The sequence below is a fragment of the Macaca thibetana genome, chromosome 10 (assembly GCF_024542745.1).
Source record: "Macaca thibetana thibetana isolate TM-01 chromosome 10, ASM2454274v1, whole genome shotgun sequence".
NCBI lineage: Eukaryota > Metazoa > Chordata > Mammalia > Primates > Cercopithecidae > Macaca > Macaca thibetana.
Window position 1 is genome coordinate 61,558,659 of NC_065587.1, and position 26,673 is coordinate 61,585,331.

Sequence of the window (26,673 nt, forward strand, 5' to 3'; positions counted from 1 at the left end):
CTCTCTTGCCATCTAAAACCCTTTGCCCTCTCTGTTCCCCCTTGTTAGATGCTTTTCCTTGCATTCTTCTCTCTCGGCTCTTTCCCTTCCTTCAGGTCTCTGCAGATGTTACTTTCTCAGACAGCAGTAGCGGCTTCAAGGGGGAACTAAGGAGGGCATTGGTGACCTTCTTCCCGTCTCTCTTAGTCTCTGATCTTCCCCCAGTTAAACCCACAGTCTGAGTAAAAATAAAGTGATTGTTATGCAAAGAAGGTTCAAGACAACACTCCTGGATACCCCTGCCGGCCGCACCTCTCCCCCCAACCAGAGCTTCTCTGTGTAGAAATTTATGGGGTTTTACCACCAGAGATGCTGCTATGAACAGAATGTTTGTGTTCCCCCAAATTCATATGTCGAAACCCTAATTCCCAGTGTGGCTTCATTTGGAGAAGGGCCTCTAAGGAAGTAACTGAGGTTAAGTGAGTTCATAATGGTAGGTCAGGCCCTGATCCGATAGAATTAGTGTCCTTATAAGAAGAGACACCAGAGAGCTCTCTCCCACCCACTGCCATGCATGCATTGAGAAAAGGCCCTGTGAGGACACAGCAAGAAGGAGGCAGTCTACAAGCCAGGAAGACAGCCCTCACTAGAAACCAAATCTGCTGACACCTTAACCTTGAACTTCCAGTCTCGAGAGCTATGAGAAATAAATTCTGTTATTTATGCCACCTGGTTTGTGGCATTTTGTTATGGTAGCCTGAGCAGAAAAAGACAGAGGCCCTCCCTGACCACCTTGTCTAAAGTAACCTCATCCACCTGTTGGCTTCACTGGTAACAGTCCACATTATTTTTGTTATTGTTTTGGGTGTCTGGATATATTTTTCTCTCTCTACTGGTCTGGGAGCTTCAGGAGGGTAGGGAGGTGGCCTGTTTTGTTGGGTTCCCAGCACAGGGCCCCAGGCACATGGTGGGCATTCAATAGAAATTTATTGCATGAAAGATCCTCCCTCTACCTCCAGCCAGCATCTACTCCCACACCTGATCAACTGGGCACTTGCAGCCTTTCTCTGTTCTGGGGATGAAGCTGTTTCCACCCTTTCATGCTGGGTTGCTTCTGGATCTTGTGTGTGTATGTTGGGTGGAGGGGAGGGTCTCCTTATCCACTCAGCAAAGCCCTGTCCTCCCAGAACCCCCGGGCTCACTAAAGGAAAGCAAGGTCTTCCATACCTCAGGTAGGAAGGTTCCAAAGAATTTGGTTGTCAGTCGAAATTTGGACTCCTTTGGAATCTGTAGCAAGAGATGAGAAAAGGATCTCGGAGGATGCTGTTATAGACGGAGTGGAGGGGGTAAGTCCTATATGGGGGCGAGAGGCTGACTGCACACACCGACAGTGGCCAGCCCCTATGTGACAACAGAGCACTGACCCACAAATTCTGCAGCAACCAGCCCGGAAGCCAAGCCACACCTTCTGCAGCAGTTGGCCCAGAATGGTTAGGAGCTAGTCAGTGACCGCCTGCTTGCTTTTTGCTCCTGAGAAAGCCCAATCTGCCCTCAAACCAATCTCATAGGATGCCACATTAAGGCTAAGGCAGAGTCTGCCTCTGCCTTAGTGTGATGCTAGGACTGGATAACAGAGTCTGACAAGTACTCGTCAATGTAGCCCTTACGTTTCTTATTCATTACTTTCTACGTTCAAAGCTCTGTGTTCGGTCCTCTCATAGACTAATATCTCGTTTAATCAGGCATTACTATCTCATTGAATCTTCATGACACCCTTTGGAGAAAACCAGTTATTGGTGTTTTACAGAAGACATAACAAGTTCTGAGAGGTAGAGTAATTGACCTGGGCCACCCAGCTGGAGACGGGGGGTGCCGATATTGGAACTCAGCTCTAGCTGACTCTAGAGTCAACACCTTAACCTCCCTCAATGTGAGAAAAGCTTTTTCCAGATTTGTCTGGAAGGGCTGCAGGACTCTGGGTCCAGTGTTCTTCCCACACCCACCCACAGCCCAGCCTTACCATGTCATCTCTAAGGGTCATCTTCAAGACCCCAGCCTGTTGGTATACAAGCCCGGCTGTGTTGAAGAAGTAGTCTGAGAGGCCCAGGTATACCATGTGGTCATGGGCAGCAGGAAACTCCATCACTGCTGGAGCAAAGGGAGGTGGATTGTGGTGGTTCTGACTGTAAAACTCCCCCTGGAGGTAGAGGCAACAGAGTGAGCCCAGGTGTTCTTCAGGAATTATAAGTCAGCATCTCCACCCAGGGAAAAATGGGCTGAAGACACCATTTGTACACTCGCAAAGGAAAAAGGAATGACCAAATAAAAAAAAAAGAAAAAGAAAAAGCAATGATCAGAAGTTAACAGTAGCATCAAATGCCTCCTGGGCATTAGTTTCTAAGTGCGTTTCATGCCAGTCCTGGGAAGGCAGGTATAATTTTGCTCATCGTATAGGAGAGGACACTGAGGCACACGGAGGTGAAGTGACTTGCCCAAGGTCACACAGCTAGTAAGTGGCAGAGCCAGAAATTGAACCCAAGCCTCCAATGTCCAGTGAACATTCTCCTAACCACTCCATTGTCTCAACCTCAACCTTGCTAGTAAGCACAGAAGCCCTATGAAAAGAACAGTGAAATCTTGTTTGTTTCATCTGTGAAGTTAGCAAAATGGGAAAAGAGGTCAATTGTTTTGAGTGTTGTGTGTGCTTTAAACTGATGCTATCTAGTGTTTGGTGAGAGCTTTCATAAGTTTCTAGGGTTGCTCTTTATGTTTCTGAAAAGCAATTTGGCAATATGTTGCAAAAGCAGATCATTTTTTAGCAAATAAATGTTGAGCTTAAAAAACCAAATTATAGATGGATACATATGGTAGGATACCACTTATGTAAAATTTAAAGGCCCATAAAAAGTATAAAAACACAGGCAAGAAGGACACACACCAACATCATCAGCACGGTTCTGGGGTGTGGGGAGAGGCACTCAAGGGGGCCTCCTTAGTTATTTCTACAATGTTTTTTATTTTTTAAAAAATCAGAAGCAAATATGACAAAATGGTAAGATTTCTTAAATCTGTGTGTTGGGTACTTGGAAGTGTATAGCATTCTCTGTACCTTATAATTATTTTATTACTTAAAATTAACAAACATAACCTCCATATTATGGAATACATGCAACTCTTAATAATAATAAGATGGACTGGGCGCAGTGGCTCACACCTGTAATCCCAGCACTTTGGGAGGCCAAGGCAGGTGGATCACCAGAGGTCAGGAAATTGAGACTAGCCTGGTCAACGTGGTGAAACCCCATCTCTACTAAAATACAAAAAATTAGCCAGGCGTGGTGGCGGGAGCCTGTAATCCCAGCTGCTGCAGGTTGAGACAGGAGAATCGCCTGAACCTGGAAGCAGAGGTTGGAGTGAGTGGAGGTCACGCCATCGCACTCCAGCCTGGGCAACAAGACAAAACTCTATCTCAAATAATAATAATAAAGATGGACCTATGTACTGACTAGAAATCATCTTGTTAAGTGAGAAAAGCAAGTGGAAGAACAGTGTGTACCCATTCATGTAGATCATCAGCAAAATCTAGATGGATTTTCTTTTTTTTTTTTGGAGACGGGTCTTGCTCTGTCGCCCAGGCTGGAGTGCAGTGGCCGGATCTCAGCTCACTGCAAGCTCCGCCTCCTGGGTTCACGCCATTCTCCTGCCTCAGCCTCCCGAGTAGCTGGGACTACAGGCGCCCGCCACCTCGGCGGGCTAGTTTTTTGCATTTTTTAGTAGAGACGGGGTTTCACCGTGTTAGCCAGGATGGTCTCGATCTCCTGACCTCGTGATCCACCCGTCTCGGCCTCCCAAAGTGCTGGGATTACAGGCTTGAGCCACCGCGCCCGGCCCCCCTAGATGGATTTTCTTATGCATTTATGTGAGTGCTTAGAACCAGGGACCTGGGAAGTTAACACACTCCATGGTTGTCAGTGATCAACTCTGGGCAGGAGCCCAGGAGATAAACAGGACCTTTCTTATTCACTGAAGATAATTACCTATTGTTTTAATCTTTTCCTCTGTTGTATCACTTAGATATATGTGGGTATTCATTTTTTTTTTTTTCTTAGTATGCCATTTGGTCTAGCAATTCCTCTTTTAGGGAATGCTCAAGGATGGACAGAGACACAATTGCAAGGATGATCACTGCAGCTTTGGTTACGTTTGTAGAAAAAAATGGAGAGCCCAAGTGTCCCAGGAGGGAGCACTGTACTCGTACCTTATCCCAAGCTGTCCGCTGAAAAACCAAGCAGCCAGTAAAGGGCTGCAAGAGGATATTTTGTGGATGGCAAAGATGTTCCTATTATACATATCGATTTTTTAAAGTTGTAAAGCAGAATATATAATATGACACATGCAAAATATATGTCTGCGTGTATTTTGTTGTCTGTATGTGAGTACATGTGTGTGCATTTTTTCCTGTTTCTATATTGTGGGTTTTGTGTGTATTTGTTTTTATGCCTATATATGTGTACATTTGTTTCTCTCTCTCTCTCTCTGTGTGTGTGTGTGTGTGTGTGTATCTTCCTCTGTTTCTGCAAAGACAAGGGTTGGAGGGATCTACACTTGTTTATTGATGGTGCTTATCTCTAGGTTGTAGACTCAGGTACTTCTTCTCTCTCTTTTTCTATCTTTTCCTTCTTTCCTATATTTATTTCTGAATTCCTCTGCAGTTTCTAAATTTTCTTTTTCACATTGAATGTGTTTTGAAACAAACAAACTGTAAACAAAGAGGGAAATCACCAATGTGGAAGGACTGAAGGAGGCACAATCCAGGATGAATTTCAGAGTGGGACCCAGCCTTGCTGGGGTGGTAGGGAAGGCTGCTCTGGGAGTGACAGCTGAGCGAAGATCCATGCAGAGTACTGTAAGAAGCCAGCAGGGTACAGATGGGCATTGGGAAGAAAGGGAGTACCAGGCAGAGGGAACAGCTAGGACAAAGGCCCTGAGGTGAGAGGAAGATTAACCTATTTGAGGAAGTGTAAGGCCAGTGTGCCTGGTTGGAGGGTGGTGAGTAAGGGAGGGAGCAGCATGCAATAAAACTCCATCCATCCATTCATCCATCCATCCATCCGTACATACAAACATACATCCTTCCTTCTATCCACCCACCCACCCACTTACCCACTTATCTATCCATCCATCCATCCATTCATCCATCCATCCATCCATCCATCCTTCCATCCATCCATCCACCAATACACTCACCCACCCATCCACCTACCCACCCACCCATCTACCCACCCACCCATCCATTCATCTGCCCACCCATCCACCTACCTACCCACCCATCTACCCACCCACCCATCCATTCATCTGCCCACCTATCCACCTACCCATCTATCCATGCATCCATCCATCCATCCACCCACCAATACACCCATCCACCCATTCACCTACCCACCCACCCATCAACCCATCCACCCGCTGATCCATTCATCCACCCACCCAGCCACCTACCCATCCATCCACCAACACACCCACCCACTCACCCATCCACCTACCCACCCACCCATCTACCCACTCACCCATTCATTCATCCACCCACCCATCCAACCACTTATCCATCCATCCATCCATCCACCCACCAATACATCCACCAACCCATTCGCCTACCCACCCACCCACTACCGACCCACCCATCCATTCATCCACCCACCCATCAACCTACCCAACTATCCATGTATCCATCCATCCATCCATCCATCCATCCATCCATCCATCCACCCACCCACCAATACACCCACCCACCCATCCATCTACCCACCCACCCATCCATTCATCCACCCACCCATCCACCTACCCATCCATCCACCAATACACCCACACACTCAACCATCCACCTACCCACCCACCCATCTACCCACCCACTCATTCTTTCATCCACCCATACATCCACCCACTTACCCATCCATCCATCCATCCATCCATCCATCTATCCATCCATTCATTCATCCACCAACACACCCACCCCCCCATCCACTTACCCATCCACCTGTCTACCCACCCACCCATCCATTCACCCACCCACCCATCAAACTACCCCTCCATCCATATATCCATCCACCCATTCATCCATCCAACAAATAATTTATTGAGCACCTACTATGTGCCAACCATTGGTCTAGGTGCTGCACATATTGTAGTGAACAAAGCAGTTGAAGTTCCTTCTCTCTCATCATAGTGAGGGAGACAGACTTGAGACTGTGTGTGTGTGTGTATTGGTAATAAAGCAGGATGTAGGGGAAGAGGAGAGAGCTATTTCAGTGATAGTGATCTGGGAAGGCCTCTCTAGGAAGGGAATATTTGAGTAAAGACTTGAAGGAAGCAAGGGAGAGCTGTGTGGAAACCTGGGGAAGGGCACCCAGGCAGAGAAAAAGCAAGGGCAAAGGCCTTGGGGACGGGCAGGCATGGTGTGTTTCAGGAATGGCGGGGAGGCCAGTGTGACTGGAGCAGGGAGAGGCTGGGAGAGTAGAGAGGGTGGTGGTGAGTCAGATAGGAAGTGGGGGACATTATAAAATTTGTTTCCAAGGACTGGGGAGCCCTGGAGTGTCTGAGACAGAAGTGTGAGGGTGTGTGATTCTCAGTGTCAGCCTCACCTTCATCTGTACATCCAGGGTCTCAGCCGTGGTTATTGGAGGTGCCACCAGCCCATAGTTGATTCCAGCCACAGCATCTATTTTGGTCATTACTAGAGAGAAAGATGGACCATGAGTTAGCTTCCATGGCATCATCCCTGGAAACTGAAATGCAGGATAAGAATCCCCTAAAATTGGATCAAGAACTACAGTGCAAGTTCCATTCCCACCTCCTCCAGGGAGCCCTCCTTAAGGGAGCTCACCTTAAGGGAAAATGAACCCACACCCCACATTCACAGACACCCCCTTACTCTCTTCTTCCAACAGCCCTGAGATGAGTGGCTAAGACACACGGTCAAGGGCACAGAGAGACTTAGGCTTGAACCAAACTCTGGATGACCTTGGACAAGTCTTTGCACTTCTCTGAGTCATTTTTTTGTCATTTGTAGAATGAGAGAATCCTAGTGACCTCAAAGATGCTGGGAGGGTTTTGAGAGAAGGTGGATGCCCAATGCCCTTTCCATGCAAAAGCCAGGGAGGATCATTGTCCGGATCATTGATAATAGCCCAGGCTGAGCCCTGGCTGGCTCAAGTCTGAAGAGTTTCTCTGTTTCCCAGTAGTAATCAATGAGAGTTAAATAAACATCAGCCCTTCCTTTATCCCTTTTCTCAGTTAGCAGAGAAGAAACCAAGGCTCAGAAATCCAAGTTGTCCAATGATTGGTGAGGGATGAAGCTGGGATTCAGACCAAAATCTTTTTCCTGCCTCGTGAGGCCAAACCTTGGGCAGTGCAGCTGCATTGAACCTGCCCAGGATGGGCTCCTGTACTGCAGGAAGAAAATGCCTCTTAAATGGGCATATACTATGTGCCAACCATGCAAGGTTTCACAGCGAGGTAGTCCTGAGAGCAGCTGAAAGCCCCAGCTCTGGAGTGAAGGAAACCTTAGCTGCAGATTTGGATCTTGCTTCTGCCTCTTGATGGCTTCATGACTCTGGACAAGTCTCACCTACTCTCTGAGCCTCAGGTTCCTCATTTTTTTTTTTTTTTTTTTTTTTTTTTTGAGACAGAGTCTCGCTCTGTCACCCAGGCTGGAGTGCAGTGGCATGATCTTGGCTCACTGCAACCTCTGCCTCCTGGGTTCAAGTGATTTTCCTGCCTCAGCCTCCAAAGTAGCTGGGATTACAGGCGTCTGCCATGAGGCCTGACTAATTTTTGTAATTTTAGTAGGGACAGGATTTTCCCATGTTGGCCAAGCTGGTCTTGAACTTCTGACCTCAGGTGGTCCGCCTGCCATGGCCTCCCAAAGTGCTGGGATTACAGGCGTGAGCCCAGCCAGGTTACTCTTGTTCCATTGTGAGTTACGGGCTAGGGAACAGGGGGATGGGGTGAAAAACGAGGAGAATAATGCTTCTCTCAGGGAAGTGTTGGGAGACTGAGAGGGGACAATTTCCTGAGTGCCTGCCACAGTTCTTTGCAGCTTGCCAAGTACTTGGGGGTGAAGATTATTGTCCCCATTTTAAGGACATGGAAACTGAGATCCAAAAAGAAGTGACCAATATCAGATCTCAGGGCAGTCATGTGTCTCTGGCCTTAGAGAGCTGGGAGTATTTGGCTGTTTGGCCCTTGCAGAGCTAAGGGAATGAGGCGGTATGGGCTGTTTGTCCTCCTCACTTCTGGACCTAGCACAAGGACTTGATCCGATGCTAGCTGCCACTTGAACATAACCTACTACTCTTCTCATTCCCACCCAGGCCCAGGGCTGTCTGGGAAACTTGCCGGCCCCATCACATCCACCATGACGTCCTCACACCCTCCCCCTTCTGTTCCTTTTTATCCTTGATCCTCATCCAGCCCTCACCTGGCAGAGTCTGGAAATAAGGTTGCAGCTTGGAGGATACAGAACTGGTCACTTTCTCACAGACCTGGGGAGAACCAAACAAGTAATCAGTAAGGTCTTCCCATAGTGAAAAACGTCCCTTGGCAATAGTGGGCCAGATATGCCTTGCTTTCCTTGAATGTTTTCTTGAAAATTATGTAGCCAATCAACTTTCCTTTTTCTTTTTGGCCACCAGGAAGCTCAGAGTTGAACATGTAGCTTAGCAATAATAACTGTATATGACTGTATGGCCTACATAACTGCATTCTACTTCCTGCCCTGTGTGTGGAACTTTCCTGATGGGTGTTTATGTTTTCTATTTTATAAGGTGATTTGTTGTTGTTGTTGCTGTTTTGTTTTTTCTTTTGTTTCTGTTTGATTTTGCTGTCTCAGATCCTTTGTGGAATGAGGTAGTAAACAAATACGAGGTAGTCAATGGCCAGCCTTCCCTTATCTGGGCTTCTGGGAGCATGGGCAGGCTTTCTACTTAACTAGGTGGGCACCCTCACGTTTGATATGTATGGCCAGAGAAGCCATTCCCTACCTGCCTTTGCCACCCCACCCCTATCCCCCTGTCCCCTAGCCCGTGACTCGCAATGGAACAAACACTAGCCTGAGAAGATTTGTGTTGGGTCACACACTGACTTTGACACTGAGAAAGTTGTTCCATTTATCTAGACCTCTCTTCATCTGTAAAATGGAATGTGGCAAATCATATTTTTCATTCCATTTGCTCTTCTGTAATGTGGCCTTGCCACACCCCCACGAAGAGATGGAGTCTGTGAACTTGCCACTAGAATCTGGGCTTGGTGACTTGCTTCTAAGCAACAGTACACAACAATACACCTCACCTTTGTGTAACTTCAGAGGTGAGGTCGTAAAAGGCTATGCAGAACCCACTCAATGATATGAGAAGCCCAAGCCCCGTGGAGGGGCCATGGTAGTGGCTTGGGTCAATAGTCCTAGCAGAGCTGAGACTTCAAGTCTTCCTAGCCCAGTCACCAGAGATGGGAGCGAGGAACCCTCCAGGTGATTCTAACATGGAACTTTTGAGTCTTCTGAGGTGAGGCCCCAGACCTCATGGAGCAGAGAGCTCAGCCATCCCCGTCATGCCCATCTGATTTCCTGATGCACAGAATCCATGAACATTAACAATGCTGGTTGTTTTATGATACCAAATTTTCAGTTGTTTGTTTTCAAGCAATAGATAGCTGGAATATAGGATTGAAACCACAGCCTTCCCCTCACTAAGAGACTGGGGCTGGGGCTGGTGGTCAGACAAGCTCCTTCCCTCCCTGTCCCGATGTTGTTCTTGAACGACCTTCCCCTCAGTAATCCAGCAGAGTCTCTTCAGTCCTTGCCTTTCTCGACTACTGGGTAGCTCCTGGTGTGGTTGCCCATTCCCTTCTAGAAACACTCCTTCTAGAGACCTGTGACCAAGACCTTCTGCTCTCTTCCTATCCCCTACAGGCTTTTCCCCAGACTCCTTTGCAAGCTCTTCCTCTTTCACTGAAGACGTGGGAGCTTCTCTGGGCTCTCTTCCTGGCTCCCTGTCCCTTCCACTTAGGCCCTCTTCTTGAGCTGTTTCAGGCATCCCCATGGCCCCTGTGGCAGGTGCTGCAGCGCCCCGCCCACACTCTCTGGACTGTGCTCAGAAGTGCCAAGAAGTTAGGTCTCTAAGAACAGCCTTCAACGAAAGAAGGCTAGGAGGTGGCAGACAAATACCCCAGCCTTCTTCCCGCTTCTGGAACAATTCTGAGGTGTGCTCCCCACCCTTCCTCTGAGAATTGCCAGCAGGACTGAGTCCCAGTTGCCCATAGCAGCAACCCACTCAGTAAAGCCCCTTCCCTGCCTCCCGACCTCCTCACTGCACTGCCTGGGAACCCCTCCCAATAAATGACTTGCACTCAAACCCTGTCTCAGCATCTGTCTTTGGGAGCCCAGGTGAAGTCACCCCCACTGCTCCCAACATGTGGCCAGTACCCAGGCCCTACTTTGCAGCCCAGGCTTATCTGAGCTCCAGTCTGGGGACCCAGATGCCTCATAGACAACTGTCCCTGGGTCTCCTACTGGTCCCCAAGGCTGGCACATCCCAAACCAAACTCCTCAGGTTCCTACTCCTCCTTAGGGTTGGCTGCACCATCTGCCTAGAGGTCACCTCTATCCTCCCCCTATCCCTCCTTCTACACTGTCAATCAAGTTATTTTTCCTGGGGGATGGAGGGAGGAAGGGGAAGGAGTGAAGAGGGGAAGATAAAGAAGGAAGAAAGGGAGAAAAGGAGAAAGGGAAGGAAGGTAGAAAAACAGTAAAGAAAGAAAAGAAAGGAAGAGCTGGGCGCGGTGACTCATGCTTATAATCCCAGAACTATGAGAGACTGAGGTGGGTGGATCACTTGAGGTCAGGAGTTCGAGACCAGTCTGGCCAACATGGTGAAATCCTGTCTCTATCAAAAGATACAAAAATGAGCCAGGCATGGTTGCAGATGCCTGTAATCCCAGCTACTCAGGAGGCTGAGGCAGGAGAATCTCTTGAACCTGGAAGGCGGAGGTTGCAGTGAGCTGAGATTGTGCTACTGTACTTCAGCCTAGGCAACAGAGCGAGACTTCATCACCAAAACAAAACAAAACAAAACAAAAGAAAGGAAGAAGAGTGGGAAGAAGGAAAGGAAGGAAGGAAGGAGGGAAGAAGGAAAGGAAGGAAGGAAGGAAGGAGGGAAGACAGCAGTGGGAAGGAGGGAAGGAGAAAATTTGGTTTCCCTGAAGTGTGTTTCTACCACATAAGGCTCTTGAAGTCTTAAGAGGACCTGGACTGGCATTCTCCGAGGAACCTGCGCCTCTTCTCCAAATGACCCAGGAACAGAGGGCCGCACAGCTGGCAGCTGGGGCCCTGCTGGACTCCTGAGCTGCACCTCAGGCATTGTCACCAGTGTTGCTCACCTATCAGGGCCAACAGATGGCTCCAGATCACAGCAAATCCTGATGGGATCCCAGCTCCCTCCCTGCTCTTCCCTTCATGCACACTTTGTACTGACACAGGCTCTTCCTTCTCTCAGACACCCGTCCTACACACTGTATTCCCTGGGGGCAGACTCCCTGGCTCACTCCTCACCATTTCCAGCCCCTCCTGGTATCATGACATCTCATTCCTTCATTCATTCATTCAGGCCAGTACTTGCTTCTAAATCGGATCTTATGATTAAGAGCAAGGTTCATCTCTGAGGCAGGGTAGCCTGGATTTGAATCCAAGCACTATTACTTCCTCTTTCTGTATCTCAGTTTACTCACCTGTAAAATAGGGATAATCATGGAATCTCTCTCACAGGGGATTAAGTGCCAAAATGTGTGGATTAAATGCTGGAATCCATGGAAAGAGTTCTTAACATAGTGTCAGATCACTGTAAACACTCCGTATATTATATGGGCCAACATCATCACCATCCCCACCATCACCATCACCATCACCATCACCATCATCAACTTCACTATCACCATTGAAACTGCCCAGGATGAGCTCCTGCCTTGGAGGAAGAAAATGTCTATTAAATAGGCATATGCTTACCACCATCACCATCACCATCACCATCATCAGTCTCACCATCACCATCATCATCATCATCATCCCCACAATCACCATCATCAACCTCACCATCACCATCACCATCATCATCATCTCCACCATCACCATCACCATTATCATCATCCCCACCCTCACCATCATCATCCCTACCATCACCATCATCATCATTATAATCTCTACCATCACCATCACCATTATCATCATCCCCACCATCACCATCATCAACCTCACCATCACCAGCCCCATAATCCCCATCATCACCATCACCACCATCATCATCCCATCACCATCACCATTACCATCATCATCATCACCATCCTCATCATCATCACCATTACTATCGCCATCATTAACCTCATAATTACCATCAACCTCACCATCACCATCATCATCACCACCATCACCGTCATCAACCTCACCATCACCATCATCACCATCACCATTATCATCCTCACCATCACCATCACCATTATAATCATTCCCAGCATCATCATCATCAATCTCACCATCACCATCATCATCCCCACCATCACCATCACCATCAACCCCACCATCACCATCACCACCATAATAATCCCATCACCATCACCATCATCAACCTCACCATCACCATCATCATCATTATAATCTCCACCATCATCATCACCATTATCATCATCCCCACCATCACCATCATCAGCCTCACCATCACCATCATCATCATCATCAACATCACCAACCTCATCATCTCCACCATTACTATCACCGTCATCAACCTCACCATCACCATCATCACCACCACCATTATCATCCTCAATATCACCATCATCATCATCCCCACCATTACCATTACCATCATCAACCTCACCATCACCATCATCATCCCCACCATCACCATCACCATCATCCTCACCATCACCATCACCACCATCATCATCCCATCACCATCACCATCATCAACCTCACCATCGCCATTATCCTCATCACCATCACCATCCTCATCATCACCATCATCATCATCATTCCCACCATTACCATTATCATCATCAACCTCACCATCACCATCATCACCATCATCATCCTCAACCTCACCATCACCATCATCATCACCATCACCATCACCATCCTCATCACCTCCACCATTACTATCACTATCATCAACCTCATAATTACCATCATCAACCTCACCATCACCATCATCACCATCACTATTATCATCCTCACCATAACCATCATCATCCTCACCATCACCATCATCATCATCATCCCCACCATTACCATCACTATCGTCAACCTCACCATCATCATCACCATCAACAGTAGCAGCAGCTTTACTACTTATTAGCTTGGCTGCTATAGGGGCCACTTTTAAATGGTACTAAGAAATAATCGTAATTGTTCCAAATGTTAAATATATCTCAACACTCTTCTCAGACTATTACTTGATTATACAGACAGCTGAACTGTGGGTGAGCTAGCCTAGTGAGTGAGCACATTTTCTGCATTATCTCATGAATCCTTATAGTGCCTTGGTGAAGAAAGTATTAATGTCCTCTTCTTTTTTTTTTTTTGAGACAGAGTTTCGCTCCTGTTACCCAGGCTGGAGTGCAATGGCATGATCTTGGCTCAGTGCAACCTCCACCTCTGGGTTCAAGCAATTCTCCTGCCTCAGCCTCCCAAGTAGCTGGGATTACAGGCATGTGCCACCACTCCCGGCTAATTTTGCATTTTTAGTAGAGACAGGATTTCTCCATGTTGGTCAGGCATTTTTAGTAGAGACAGGATTTCTCCAGTTGGTCTTGAACTCCTAACCTCAGGTGATCCACCCACCTCGGCCTCCCAAAGTGCTGGGATTACAGGCGTGAGCCCCACGCCTGGCCTAATGTCCCCATTTTACAGATGGTAAAATTGTGGTTCAAGAAGGTCAAGTCATTTCCTCAAGGTTACACAGCTAGTTAAGCCCTGGAGCCAGGGCCAAAACTTACCCTGAGACGCTATCCTGAGACTTTGGCTGGGGATTGTCCTGCTCATTGGAACTGTCCCATCTAATCCCAACCGAGCCACTGGCTCCACTCTTGCCATGTGACTCTAAAACCCATTCTATAGTCCACTGTGTTATGCATTTTGACAAACATGCATTGATTTCTTGCTTTTTAAGCTTTTGACACAGTATCTTCAGATAGATGTTCTCACATGATTGATGCCCCCCTACCTGTTTAGTGTCTTTAACAAGGAAACCAACGTCTTCCACCTAGAAGACTGCACGAGCCTCCTCAGTGGTCTCCTTGCCCCTACTCTTGGCCCCTCCAGTCATTCCCACAGCGGACAGGGAAATTGTTCTAAAGCACAGATCTGGCCAGGTCACCCCCTTGCCTAAACCTTCAACGACTTCCATTGCCCTCTGGAGAGAGCCAAAACTCATTGCTTTTTGAGACAGGCTCAGATGATTCTTAAAAATTTATAATTTGTTAATGGAAAACCAGCTGAATGAATGGCCTTGTCCCTTATCTGAAGTATCTGGGTTGCGGGTTGAGGCTGTGGGCATGGTTGGAGGAGTGCTGGCCGACACCTGTCCCTTATATTAGTTCCAGCCTCAGGGAATGGGCTACTACTGGGGTTTGGCCAAAGCCCAGAAATGTAGCTTCATCAATGGCATTTGTCTGAATGGGGAGCATCAAGGAAGGAACTCGGGGTGGGGTGGAGGAAGGAGTCTACCAGGGGTATGGGAAGAGAGGGAGGCAGGAAGGGAATGGCATTTTCTCAGCAGGGAGGAAGGCTGGGGAAAAGCAGAGGTGGCCCAAGCAGGCATGAGGGAAAGTTTGTTGGGAGTGTGGGAAGTGATCATCTCTTGGTCTCTTGGTGGATTCTTCAGCAAAACATACACGACTGGCTTTTAGAGCTGGGGTTGTGGTTTCAAAGGGCTATAAGCACTACCAAGGGGTCTGGAGTGACAGCAGAGTGTCCGGAGAAGGGGGAAGTGTGTGGTCACTGAGGGCCCTTCCCCTCTGTTCGCTGATGGGGCTCCAAGCCCCTCCTACCTGGCTGTTCAACCTGTTTCGAAGCGTAGACTCAATTTTTTTGCGGAAGAGTCGGATCAGCCACCTAGAGATGGACAAGTAGGGAGATAGATGAGGCTTTTCGGTTGTCCCTGGGCTGGATTCAGGAGGCTGCATCGTCTCAAAAGCTTTCTTCCCTCCTGGAAACAGGCCTTGGCACCCTCGCCCCTGAGCTCTAACTGCACACACACCCCATCAGACACTTGTCCCCGATTTAGTGACCTGTTCATGAGGCCATTTCCTGAATCCCTGCGTGGTTGGGGCTATTCCTAAGCCCCTCCCTCACTGCACACCACCACACTGGGGTCCTGGAGCCTTTGACATGCTGTTCCCTCTGCTTAAAACACCTTCGGCAGCCTACTTATCCTTTCAGATCAGTTCAGATATTTGTAATTTTCTCCTGTGTGTCCTCCCACCACCGTGCCTTTGCACATGCTGTTCCCTCTGCTTAAAACACCTTCGTCCCTAACACCTCCCTAACTAATGCCTACTTATCCTTTCATCTCAGTTCAAATGTCATTTTTTCAGAGCCTCCGGTTCTCTGTGTTCATACAAGTTTGTAATTCTGTGTGAACCATTCATTCATGCAATGCTTTGGTTAATGATTTTCTTCCCCACTGGGCTGAAAACTTTAAGAGAACAGGACTGTGTGGCTGAGTCTGGGGTGAAATAAACCTGGACTTGAACACTCACCAGCTGTAGCAACTTAAGCTATTGCCTATCTCTCCATGCCTTGGTTTTCTCCCCAGAAAACGGGGTAATAATAGACTGATCTCACAGAGTCATGGTGTGGCTTGAATGAGATAATGAGTGTGCTCAAATCAGTGCTGGGCACAGTCAGCCTCTGACAAATATTAACTCTTACTAAGTTTTCATTGGTCACTCATTTCCTGACCACATTGCACAAGCCTGGTGCAGATTTTCATTGGTCACTCATTTCCTGACCGCCCTTTGGAGTCCATACCCCACTCTGCTGTTTGAGATGCGCACGTGGACACTGTTGATGTGGCTGCTGCAGCTGGAGCAGCTGACGGTGGGCTTGCCTGATGTGGAGTCACTGCCCAGCTTCAGATCAGCCGAAATGGACACGCCTTCTACGCTCAGGTCAAAATTGCCGCTTGTTTTTCTGGAGAAAAACAAAGAGGAACGTGGAACAAATCCTTTCTTCCCACTGCCGTTCAAACTTTACCCCAGTGCGGGAGGGCGGGTTTTGTTATTATCCCCACTCCAGGCGAGGAGATGCAGTTCAGAGAGAAGAGGCACACAGCAGCTGAGTGGGACAGTTAGGATTCCAACCTGAACTCTGAATTCATGTCTGACTGGCAGGAACCTGCTCTTAACCACTGCCTCAGCTGCCGCCCCAGCTGTGTGGCCTTGGGCATGTTTCTTACCTCTCTGAGCTTCCATTTCCTCCCTCAGACCCTGGTTCAGCAGTCAGACACCAGAGTGTGTGTCCCAGCTTTGCTACTAAAAAGCTGGGTGTTTGGGGCCAATGACTTGCATTAATTAATGGCACCATTAATTCAGTAATGAGGTTAATAACTCCTCCCTCAGGGATGCAATGGGTTTTGGATAAGACAGTGGACATTCTTTTGTTTTTGTGTGTGATCAGCAAGGGAAAAGATAGATGCAAAAGGCCCCAGGGAGAGAGTTAAGTGATCGTTGTTGTGGGGAGGAGACACACCGAGTAGTTCTTGTAAGGGCAGGCAGACTCACGCCCCTTTCATTCGCCAGGGCGGTTTCTCCTCCATTTTCCTCCCTAGATTCCCCAGAAAGGAGACCTTCCTAAAGCGACGGTCACTCTGAACCACTGTTAGTGGACAGGGTAGCTGTGGGGAGAGCCCAGGATTTAGATTCGGAGTTGTAGTTTGGGTTATTTGCCCCTATTTTTCACCCTCCCCTGCATTCATACCCTTACCATTGCCTATCATGGCGGGGTTGAGGAGGGTGCCTTTGCTTGTCCTTGACTTTGGGCTTGGCCACGTGAAATGATTTGGCCAGTGTTATATAAGTTCTGAGCCTGGGCCTTAAGAGGACCTGTGTGTTCCTGCTTTCCCTTTTTGCACCTCTGCTATCACCAAGAGTATGCTCTGTATAACCCACTGGTCCAAGGAGAAGGAGACACAGGTGGAGCCAAGCCTCCTTTGCTAAGCCCAACCCAGGTCAGCTGAGCCCCAGCCAACACACAGATGTATAAGTGATGACAGCTGATTGTTGTTTTAAGCCACAGAGTTTGGGATAGTTTGTTACACAGCAATAGCTAACTGATAAACAGAAGAAATTGAAAGTTCCACTTAGCTTTCCACCGGAAGCCACATGCACCAACTCAGCCTTGCCAGTATCCTGCACTGAGATGTGGATAAATGCTCAGTTATTAACCAAGGGTCATGTAAAATCTTCTCATGTGTAGAATTTCCTGAGGAACCCTGTGGCAATAGGTGGTCACAGGCAAGGCAAACATTGGGCATTCCAGAGGCCCTGACTCTCTAATCCCGTCCAAATATCACCAAGAGCGCACCCAACAAACCGCAAGCGCAGAAACGCACATGAAACGTTTTCGTGCCTTCCATTTCCCGCTGATCTTGATGTTGGCGTTGCTGATGGAGAACTTAAGGCCCACATTGGGCACCATGCTTATCTGGGAACTGGGAAGCTGGAATTCACGGATGTCCATGCTGCAAAGGAGAAATGTGAATTTCATATAATTTCATATAATCCTAGGTGCCCACATGAGGACTTGGTTAATGGTTAATGCAGACTCATCCCCCACCACCTGGTCCTTCACTCCGTCCATTCCAGGAGTTCCAAAGCTAAGACAGCAGCCTTGACAAATATGTAGGCAACTGGAGTGGCTTAGGTTTTGAAGTCAGAAAAAACCTGCATTTATATCCTGCTCTTTAATATACTCTTGGGTTACCCTGGGCATAATTACCATGAGCCTCAGTTTCCTCATCTGTAAAATGGGCACAATGATCTCTATTTTGCAGGGTGCATGACAATCAATGAAGATAAAATAGGAGGCCCTTTAACTGGAAACTGCATAGGAGAAGTCTGTATAGCTCTGTCTTGTTTCGCTATTGCAGCCCCAGAGCCTGCTGTGTCAGACATACAGTGGGTGCTCAAAATATCTGTGAATGAATGGGTGTACAAAACTCTGTAGAGGACTTTCATGGGTTTTCTGCCCAGTGCACAACCCCCTTCTTGTGATAACAGAACTACTAGATTATTTAGGGGAAGCCCCTCCCCACATCTGTTCCATGCCACTCCAAAGAAAGTTGATCTTATGTCCATCTTCAGGGGGTGGAGCTTGCAACTTAGGCTCGGCCAGGTAGTGTATTTCATTCCCTGGCTACAGTGATTGGCTCAGGGCTGTGTACGTAACCTAAGGTGGGCCAGTCAGAGTGAGTCTTAGGGCTCTCCATTCAGAGTGCTGAGCAGGAGATCTAGCGAGACTTACCGGTGACTGTCTTGCCTGTGGAGGGGATACACTGCCTGCCAATTGGGCCTGTCCAAGGAAGTGATGCTGAGAGGTGGCAAGAGAGGAAACAGGGCCCAGTGGCATGTAAGCCTGCCTCAAGCTGAACCTGAAGCCAGGCTCTTCCAGTGACTTTTCAGTCATGTGAGCCAATGCATTCTGCCTTAAGCCATTTTGGAAAAGATTTTCTGACCTTGAAACATGGCACATTCTAATTGATAAACGGCACAGAGTTTGGGGTTTCATGACATTTCCTGGGAGTTGTGGTTTGTGTGGCTTTCTCCACGCTCAGCTGGGAGGTTGCCTCTCCTTGGGATGATGTAAACACAGGCTTTGGGATATGAAACTCTGTGAGTTGAGGAGTTTGTGGCTCTGCGTTCTAGCTCTTGGTGGTCCCAGAACACCACAAGTCCTGCAAATCAAGGACTGAGCTCTGGCGGGCCTCACCTGTAGAAGCTATAACGCCCCTTCCCAAGAAGCTTGATCTTAAAGCTTCCTGAGTAGTCAGGAATCTTGATCCTCTTCAGCTCCTTCTGCAGCGCGGCCGTCCCCTGCTGGCTGGCTGAAGGGAGAAGGCAGGGGTGACAGTCAGAGGCACGGCCTGGAGCAGGGGACAGAGGGGCAGGGCAGGCTCTGGACCCTGGGCGCCTGTTCATAGCATGAACAGTGGCACTGGAAGGGTCAAAAACAGAGACCAGTTAAGGTTTCCTAGAAAAGGCCAAATAGTAAACTGACCCTTTATAGGAAACCAAACTGCCTCTGTCACAAATACTCAGCTCTGCCGTTACTGCACAAAACAGCCATAGACAATATCATGGTCTTCTGTGTGCCTGTATTCCAATAACACTTTATTTGTTGGCATTGAAATGAGAATTTCATATAATTTTCACATGTTGTGAGATAGTATTTTTCTTCTTTTGTTGTTGTTTTGAGACAGGGTCTCTCTGCGTCACCCAGGCTGGAGTGCAGAGGCATGATCACGGCTCACCGCAACCTCGACCTGCTGGACTCAGGTGATTCTCCCACCTCAGCCTCCCTAGCAGCTGGGATCACAGGTGTTTGCCACCACACCAGGCTAACTTTAAAAAAATTTGTTTAACATTTTTGCAGAGATCTGGGGTTTCACCACGTTGCCCAGCTGGTTTCGAACTCCTAGGCTCGAGTGATCCTCTTGCCTCAGCCTCCCAAAGTGCTGGAGTTACAGGCCTGAGCCACTATGCCGGACCCTTTTGATTTTTCCCCATCATTTAAAGATATTAAGACTATTTTTGGCTTATAGGCCATGCAAAAACTGAGGGCTATCGTTTGCTGACCCGTGGTCTAAAATATCACCCCTGAAACACCCAGTTATGCATCCTACTAGTATTTGTTGGGTACTTAATTTGTTATTTGCTCTATGCTACACCCCCCCAGATCCCCCACCTCTCTGAGTTTTGGGCTGTCTCCCCAGGGCCTTTGCACAAGCTATTCCTTTTCCCTAAGAAATTCTTCCCTCCCATATTCACCCGGTCAGCCTCTAGTCAGCTCATTTATCACTTCCTCTGGGAACCCCCCCTGGCCCAGTAGATCAGAGCAACACCCTGTGTTATTCTCATGATGCTGTGGATGGCTCCTCCAGAGCCCCCGTTACCATTTGTAATCATGCATTTATTCACATTACTCTGACTAATGTCCCTCCCCTATTACATGTAAGCCCCTTAGGTCAGCAGCAATCTGTTCTATTTACTAATGTGTCCCCCACATTCCCATTGTGCCTGACACTTTGAAGGCACTTAAGATTTGTTAGATGAGGCTGGGTGCGGTGGCTCACGCCTGTAATCCCAACACTTTGGGAGGCCAAGGCTAGTGGATCACTTTAGGTCAAGAGTTCAAGAGTTCAGCCTGTTCAACATGGTGAAACCCCATCTCTACTAAGAATACAAAAAATTAGTTGGGTGTGATGGTGCGCGCCTGTAATCCCAGCTAGTTGGGAGGTTGAGGCAGGAGAATCACTTGAACCCCGGAGGTGGAGGTTGCAGTGAGCTGAGATGGCGCCATTGCACTCCAGCCTGGGTGACAGAGCGAGACTCGGTCTCAAAACAAAACAAAAGAAGATTTATTAGATGAATAAATAATGTCCTAATGGCAGAAATTCTACCACCAGTTATGATGTGGCTAACAGCATCAAAGAACCAATTAAAAGGCAAACACGTTACCTGAAAAGGAGTAAATAGTAAGATGAGGGAGCCCAGACTTTGGGTTTTCTCGGAGCCAGTTAGGAAATAATAATATCAATGAAATGTATTGAGCTTTACTCTGTGCCAAGCGCTGTTCTAGGCTCTGGGCATGTATGAATTTGTACAATCCTAGGAAGTAGGTCCTGTCACTACCCTCATTTCACAGATAAGGAAGCTGAGGTTCAGAAAGCTGACGTGACTTGCTAGGGGCCACACAGCTGACAAGGAGCAGAATTTGAACCCAGGCCTTCTGGTCCCAGAGCCCATGCCCTAGAGAAGGCTTTCTGGGGGTTCAAAAGTAAATGACACATAACTGGTCACCGTGTGGAGGGAAAAAAAATGTGTGGTGTCCAGGATCTGTAAGTTGACAGAGACCAGGCCTCGAAGGGTCTCAAATGCCATGCCAAAGGGTCAGGATAGCTCTGAAGGCAGTAGGCAGCCACGGAGAATGTGAGCCAGGGGAGGACATGAACAGATTTGCTGCATTTCAGAAAACTCACTCTGATTGGCACAAGGGGATTGGGTAGAAGGGGAAACTGAGGCTGCTATGACGGAGCATGAAGACCACCGAACTTAAAGACCCTGACTGAGCCTCTGCTTTGACAGGCTTCAGGGCCATACTCCTTCCTCCTAGCTCTTCTGTCTTGTGTGGCCTTCTGTCTGCGGCTCTAGGATTCAGAGACGTCCTGCTGGGCTAGGGTGGGAATTCAGGGATGGGATACCAGCTCCTCCTGAGTCCTGTCTGTTTCCCGAGGGCACCCCAACTGGAGAGGCTCTGCCTTCCCCTTGGTCTGATTTCCCTGGGGCTGGCTATCACCCACTGCTCTGCAGGTCATCTCTCTGCCACCAGGAGGCAGCATCGAGCAACCCCACGCTGGGGCATCAGGCAAGACCAGGGCTCAAATCCAGGCTGCCAGCTTCTGGCGTGCAAGTGTTGACAGCAGCAGTTTGTCTTACACAGGCTGAAGTGAGGGTAAATGAGATGGTGCGTGTAAAGTTCCTAGCTCAATGCCTGGCACAGGTTAGAGCAGGTCAGCACGGGCTGTTTCATGCCTTTCTCTCCTCTGCCTGGGCCTGGGTGAGTGGTCTGGGGGGACCCTCTTTGTGTCACCCAGCAGAGCACTGTGCACAGTATGGCCACCAGTCCCTGCACTGGGGAGAGCACGGGGTGGGGAGGTCCTCCCACACTCTCCCTCTGACTCTGCTCAGCCTCCTCAGCATCGAGAAGCAAATGGCAAGGCTGAGAACTGGCTTTAGAAAGAAGAGAAGGGCTTAGAAGTCCAAGATGGAGGTTGCAAAGAGGGAAGGAGGGGACCATGAGGACCCTCAGGGGTCTGAGCACTGGACTTGGAGTCCTCTAGACCAGTTCCCCAATCCCAGCTCTACCATCCCAGCCCTGTGATCTTAGGCAACTTGCTCTGCCTCAGTTTCTTCATATATAAAATGGGGGCAAGGGGACCTGCCCTGAGGAGCTATGAGTATGCCAGGTGATGGGTCTAAAGGGCTGTACACAGTAGATGCTCAATAATTGCTCCTCAGGGGTGGAGAGGAGGGAAGGAAGGCATCTAATTACCATAGTCCAGGCCCTTCTGGGAGATCCTGACCATGACGCCAGGGTTGGCGGCCGCTGTCACGGTGGTGCCCACAGCAACCAGCACCAGCAGGGATGCCCATCTCGGCGCATCGTGAAGGCCCCTGGCCACGTCCTCTCTCATCCTCCAGAGCTGCCAAGACCTCAAGGCCTTGAGGTGGGACCACAGAGCTATAAAGGAGTCCACTGGGGACATGCAAGTCGGTAGAATGCGGAAAGGAGGAAGGAACCTGGCAAGAGTGGGAGAGAGGGAGGGCAGCTGTGGTTTTCCTTTGTGGTTAGGGCCCCACAGGCAGGGAGAAGTGCAGCCTGGGAGACTCGCATGTGCATGGATGCATGCCTGTGTGTACACGGGTGTGCATGTGTGTATGTGTGTGTGCAGATTGGTTCCCCTCCCTAAGCACCCCATCCCCCGCTCTGTGCCCCCACCCAAATGCCCCCACCTACCGACTCCCTTGAAGCTGGGTGGCACAGACGTAAGGATTCATATTTTTCTTTCTACTTTTGATTTCTTTTGTATTTTGGATAGTAAAACATTTAAGAAAACAGATGCTTTAGTGTTTTCTTGTCCTGAAAGGCAGTAGTGGTAATGATTAAATGCTCACATTTTAGAGTCTAGTATCTTGGCTGTGGTTTTACATCTTAGCCCTGTCTATTTCTCTAGTGGTCTGACCTCAGGCAAACCCTTTAACCTCTCTGAACCTCAGTTTTCTCTTTGTAGAAGAGAAATATATAGTACTGCTCCCTCTCTGGATTGTGGAGAAGGTAAAATGAGCTTAAAACCACGTAAAGCATTTAGCACAGTGCCCGTGCAAAATAAATATCCAAATACTTAATGTTAATGTTACCCTGATTTCAAAAGTAATCCATGTTTATCGGCCAAAATTTGAGAAAGAAACAAGAGAATACAAATTACATGTAACTCCCTCTTCGAGAGACAAGCCAAAGTGTATTTTAGGGCATTTCTTTTCTCCCTCTTTTGTTGGTAAGCATAGGTAGAGGGTCCATGTTTGTTAATGAATATGGGATCACCTGGTCAGTTTGGTAAAGTTGCCTTTTTTTGATAAACAATATGTAGCGAATGTTCTTCTCCAGCATTAAATATTTCATTGCTTCCTCATCCCACAGCTTTCTTATCCAAGCTTCTGTTTTTGTACATTTTTACTCATTCTGTTTTTGTACATTTTTACTCATTCCTTTGGCAGATGTAGAACCTGAGGCTTCACCAGGGGAAATGTTCTTCCCACAGTCACTCAGCAAGCTGCTAGCAGAGCGAGGATCAAAACACAGCCCTCCAGATGCATCCCACACCAGCCCGAATCGCTCAGCGCCTTGGGAGTTGGGGGGATGTAGACACTCCCCACCGCCAACCCAGCTTTCTAGACAGGTCCCTGTCTGCTCAGCCCCTGCCCCTCCCTCTGCAGCAGCCTCAGGCCTTGGGTGGGCAGGAACCCCACCGGGCAGCCTGCTCTGTCTCCATGGTGATGAGAGGAGGGGCGGGGCTGCAGAGGGGGCAGACGGCTTCTCTCCCGCTGGGTCCTCATCAGCCCCCTGGTGCCCTGTCTCCCCGACTTTGGATTTTATGAAAGTCTAATGAAGTCCGCTGAGCCTGGAGGACGTGAGACCTTCTGAAGTTTTCTTCTCTTTTTCTTAAAAGTTTTTTTCTTCCTCTCTTTGTTTGGTTCTAAAAGAGTCTCCCCTCCTGCTTCCATCTGCAGCAGCTAGAATTCTTCTGGCTTGCTTCAGAATAAAAGCAGTGGCCGTGTGTGAAGCATCCACTGTGTGCCAGATGCTTCACACGCATCATCTCCAAGCCAAAAAACAACCCTGAGAGAGGGATGATTCTTCCTCACTTTGTTTTAATATTATTATTATTATTGTAGAGATGGGGGTCTCACTATGTGTCCTGACTGGTCTTGAACTCCTGGGCTCAAGCAATCCACCTGCCTCAGCCTCTCCAAGTGTTGGGATTAAGGCCGAGCCTGATCTCTTCCCCATTTTGGAGACAAGGAAACTGAGATGCAGCGATCACATCACTGTCATGGTCATTCCTCCTTTCATGGAGAGAAGATTTTCCCTTACCTGAGGCAGGTGCCAGGAGGAGTTATGACTGTAGGCCCTCACCCCGGCTCTCCCTTTTTCCAAGTGATTTGAGCCCCCAGACTCAGATGTCTGCATCTGTACCGGGAAGATTAGCAGCGAGAACACATAGATTGATGACTTGTCACAAAAATTAGATTTTTGAAAAATTATCTTGCACATTTTTGAACACCTCCAGTTCTTAGTTGCTCGAAGTTCCTGAGTTCCCCAAGGCCCAGGTAGATGTGGTATCAGTGAGGGTGTCAGCTAGGAAAGGAATGTTTTTTTTGTTTTTTTTGTTTTTTTTTTTTGAGACGGAGTCTCGCTCTGTAGCCCAGGCTGGAGTGCAGTGGCCGGATCTCAGCTCACTGCAAGCTCCGCCTCCCGGGTTCACGCCATTCTCCGGCCTCAGCCTCCCGAGTAGCTGGGACTACAGGCGACCGCCACCTCGCAGGGCTAGTTTTTTGTATTTCTTAGTAGAGACGGGGTTTCACCGTGTTATCCAGGATGGAGGAAAGGAATGTTAAGATGAAATCACAGGACAACAACCTACATTGCTATAAAATTAGAATCTTAAAACCAGCTGACGGCTGGGGGTGGTGGTTCACACCTGTAATCTCAGCACTTTGGGGAGCCAAGGCAGGTGGATCACTTATTGCCACGAGTTCGAGACCAGTCTGACCAACACGGTGAAACCCCGTCTCTACTAAAAATACAAAAATTAGCCAGGCGTGGTGGTGTGCATCTGTAATCCCAGCTGTTCAGGGGGCCGAGGCACGAGAATCTCTCTTTTTTTTTTTTTTTTTAATATGGAAAGCTTCACAAATTTGTGTGTCATCCTTGCACAGGGGCCATGCTAATCTTCTCTGTATCGTTCCAGTTTTAGTATATATGCTGCCAAAGCGAGCACCACGAGAATCTCTTGAACCCAGGAGGCAGAGGTTGCAGTGAGTCAAGATCATGCCATTGCACTCCAGCCCGGGCGATAGAGCAAGACCCTGTGCTCCCCACCCCACCACCACCCCCAAAACAAAAACAACAACAACAACAAAAAAAACCAGCTGGCAAGTTTCTGAACAAGCAACCCACTGGCTTCCCCGATGTCTCATGCCCAGCAGATCTAGATGAGCCCATCAGTGACTTTCCACCGCCTCCTTGTCGGCACTGCTGCTGGCCATGGAGCTGCCCCACTGCTTCAGATCTGACCCCGTATCCTGTATCAGTGACAGTGTCTTCAACCCAAGTATCAGAAACCACCAACTCACATTGCTTCAACAATAAAACAAATTTATGACCGCAGAGAGGAAGTCCAGAGGGAGGACAGGCTTGAGATTCTGATTGATTCAGCAACTGACAGACATCTACAGGATCATCTTTCCATCTCTCTGTTCTCCCATCCCCCTGTGTCAGATTTGCTGTTACACTGGCTCCTTTCATGGTTGCAAGATGGCTGCAGCAGCTCCAGCCGTCCCATCTAAACAGACTTTCCCCCAAATATCCTTTTCCTCTTCCTCCTCCTCCTGCTTTTTGTTTTTTCTTTTTGTTAAAATTATTATAAAATATTTCAAACCTGTGGACAAGAATAGACCACCTGGGTTTATAATACCTTAACATTCTGCCATATTTGCTTCCTAGAGTTCCTTTTAGTTCTAGGAATTTTGATACATCTATAGCTATGTGTTGTAACCAGGACCACAGTCAGGATATAGAAGAATCCTGTCGTCCCCCAAAACTCTCTCCTGCTCTTTCAATTTGACGCAGCTTAAATCATAGGGAAAATATATTCTTCTCAGTAGAAATTCACAGATGGGGTGGATCAAGAGTTGGTCAATTCAAGGGCTGGATCTGTCTATTTTCCTGCTCTTCTGTCCTTGGGTTGTCGACTTTTTCCAGAAGAAAGTGAATTGGGTTTAGAGCCAGGCAGACCTGGGTTCATAGTCCCAGCCAGTCTACCCTACTCTGTGAGCCTGGCCAAGTTCCTCCACCTTTCTGAAATTGGGGTTCCTCGTTTAAAGATGAGGAAACAGTGCTCCCCATGGAAGTCGTTCCTGAGGATGAAATGAGATTAATAGGTGTGAACTGATTTACACAGAGAAGGTGCTCAGTAAATAATCATAAGTCAACCTTCATCAGTAGCTGACTGGAGAGCCTCAGACTCCCCGGGAAAACACACCGGGGGCACTGGAAACTGAGCTCTTGGCCCTCTGGCCTCTGGGTTTGGACTGGAT

At 48.2% G+C, this 26,673-nt stretch overlaps 1 protein-coding gene and 1 non-coding gene across 2 annotated transcripts in view; both read right to left on the reverse strand.

Moving 5' to 3' along the window:
* BPI (bactericidal permeability increasing protein) overlaps positions 1 to 22,572 on the reverse strand; it is a 34,187-nt gene extending 11,615 nt beyond the window's left edge. Inside the window, exons 1-9 of the mRNA XM_050807138.1 lie at positions 22,349 to 22,572; positions 19,007 to 19,121; positions 17,631 to 17,759; positions 16,049 to 16,210; positions 15,067 to 15,130; positions 8,456 to 8,519; positions 6,618 to 6,709; positions 2,000 to 2,176; positions 1,207 to 1,266 (exon numbers count right to left, since the gene is read on the reverse strand). Coding sequence (XP_050663095.1) covers positions 1,207 to 1,266; positions 2,000 to 2,176; positions 6,618 to 6,709; positions 8,456 to 8,519; positions 15,067 to 15,130; positions 16,049 to 16,210; positions 17,631 to 17,759; positions 19,007 to 19,121; positions 22,349 to 22,562 — 1,077 coding nt within the window. The 5' untranslated portion in view covers positions 22,563 to 22,572. The remainder of the gene's footprint in view (positions 1 to 1,206; positions 1,267 to 1,999; positions 2,177 to 6,617; positions 6,710 to 8,455; positions 8,520 to 15,066; positions 15,131 to 16,048; positions 16,211 to 17,630; positions 17,760 to 19,006; positions 19,122 to 22,348) is intronic.
* Positions 22,573 to 25,248: 2,676 nt separating this feature from the next.
* On the reverse strand, positions 25,249 to 25,355 carry LOC126929966 (U6 spliceosomal RNA). Its single transcript, XR_007717392.1, has one exon. It is a non-coding gene; the product is annotated as a U6 spliceosomal RNA (small nuclear RNA).
* Between the last annotated feature and the right edge of the window lie 1,318 nt (positions 25,356 to 26,673).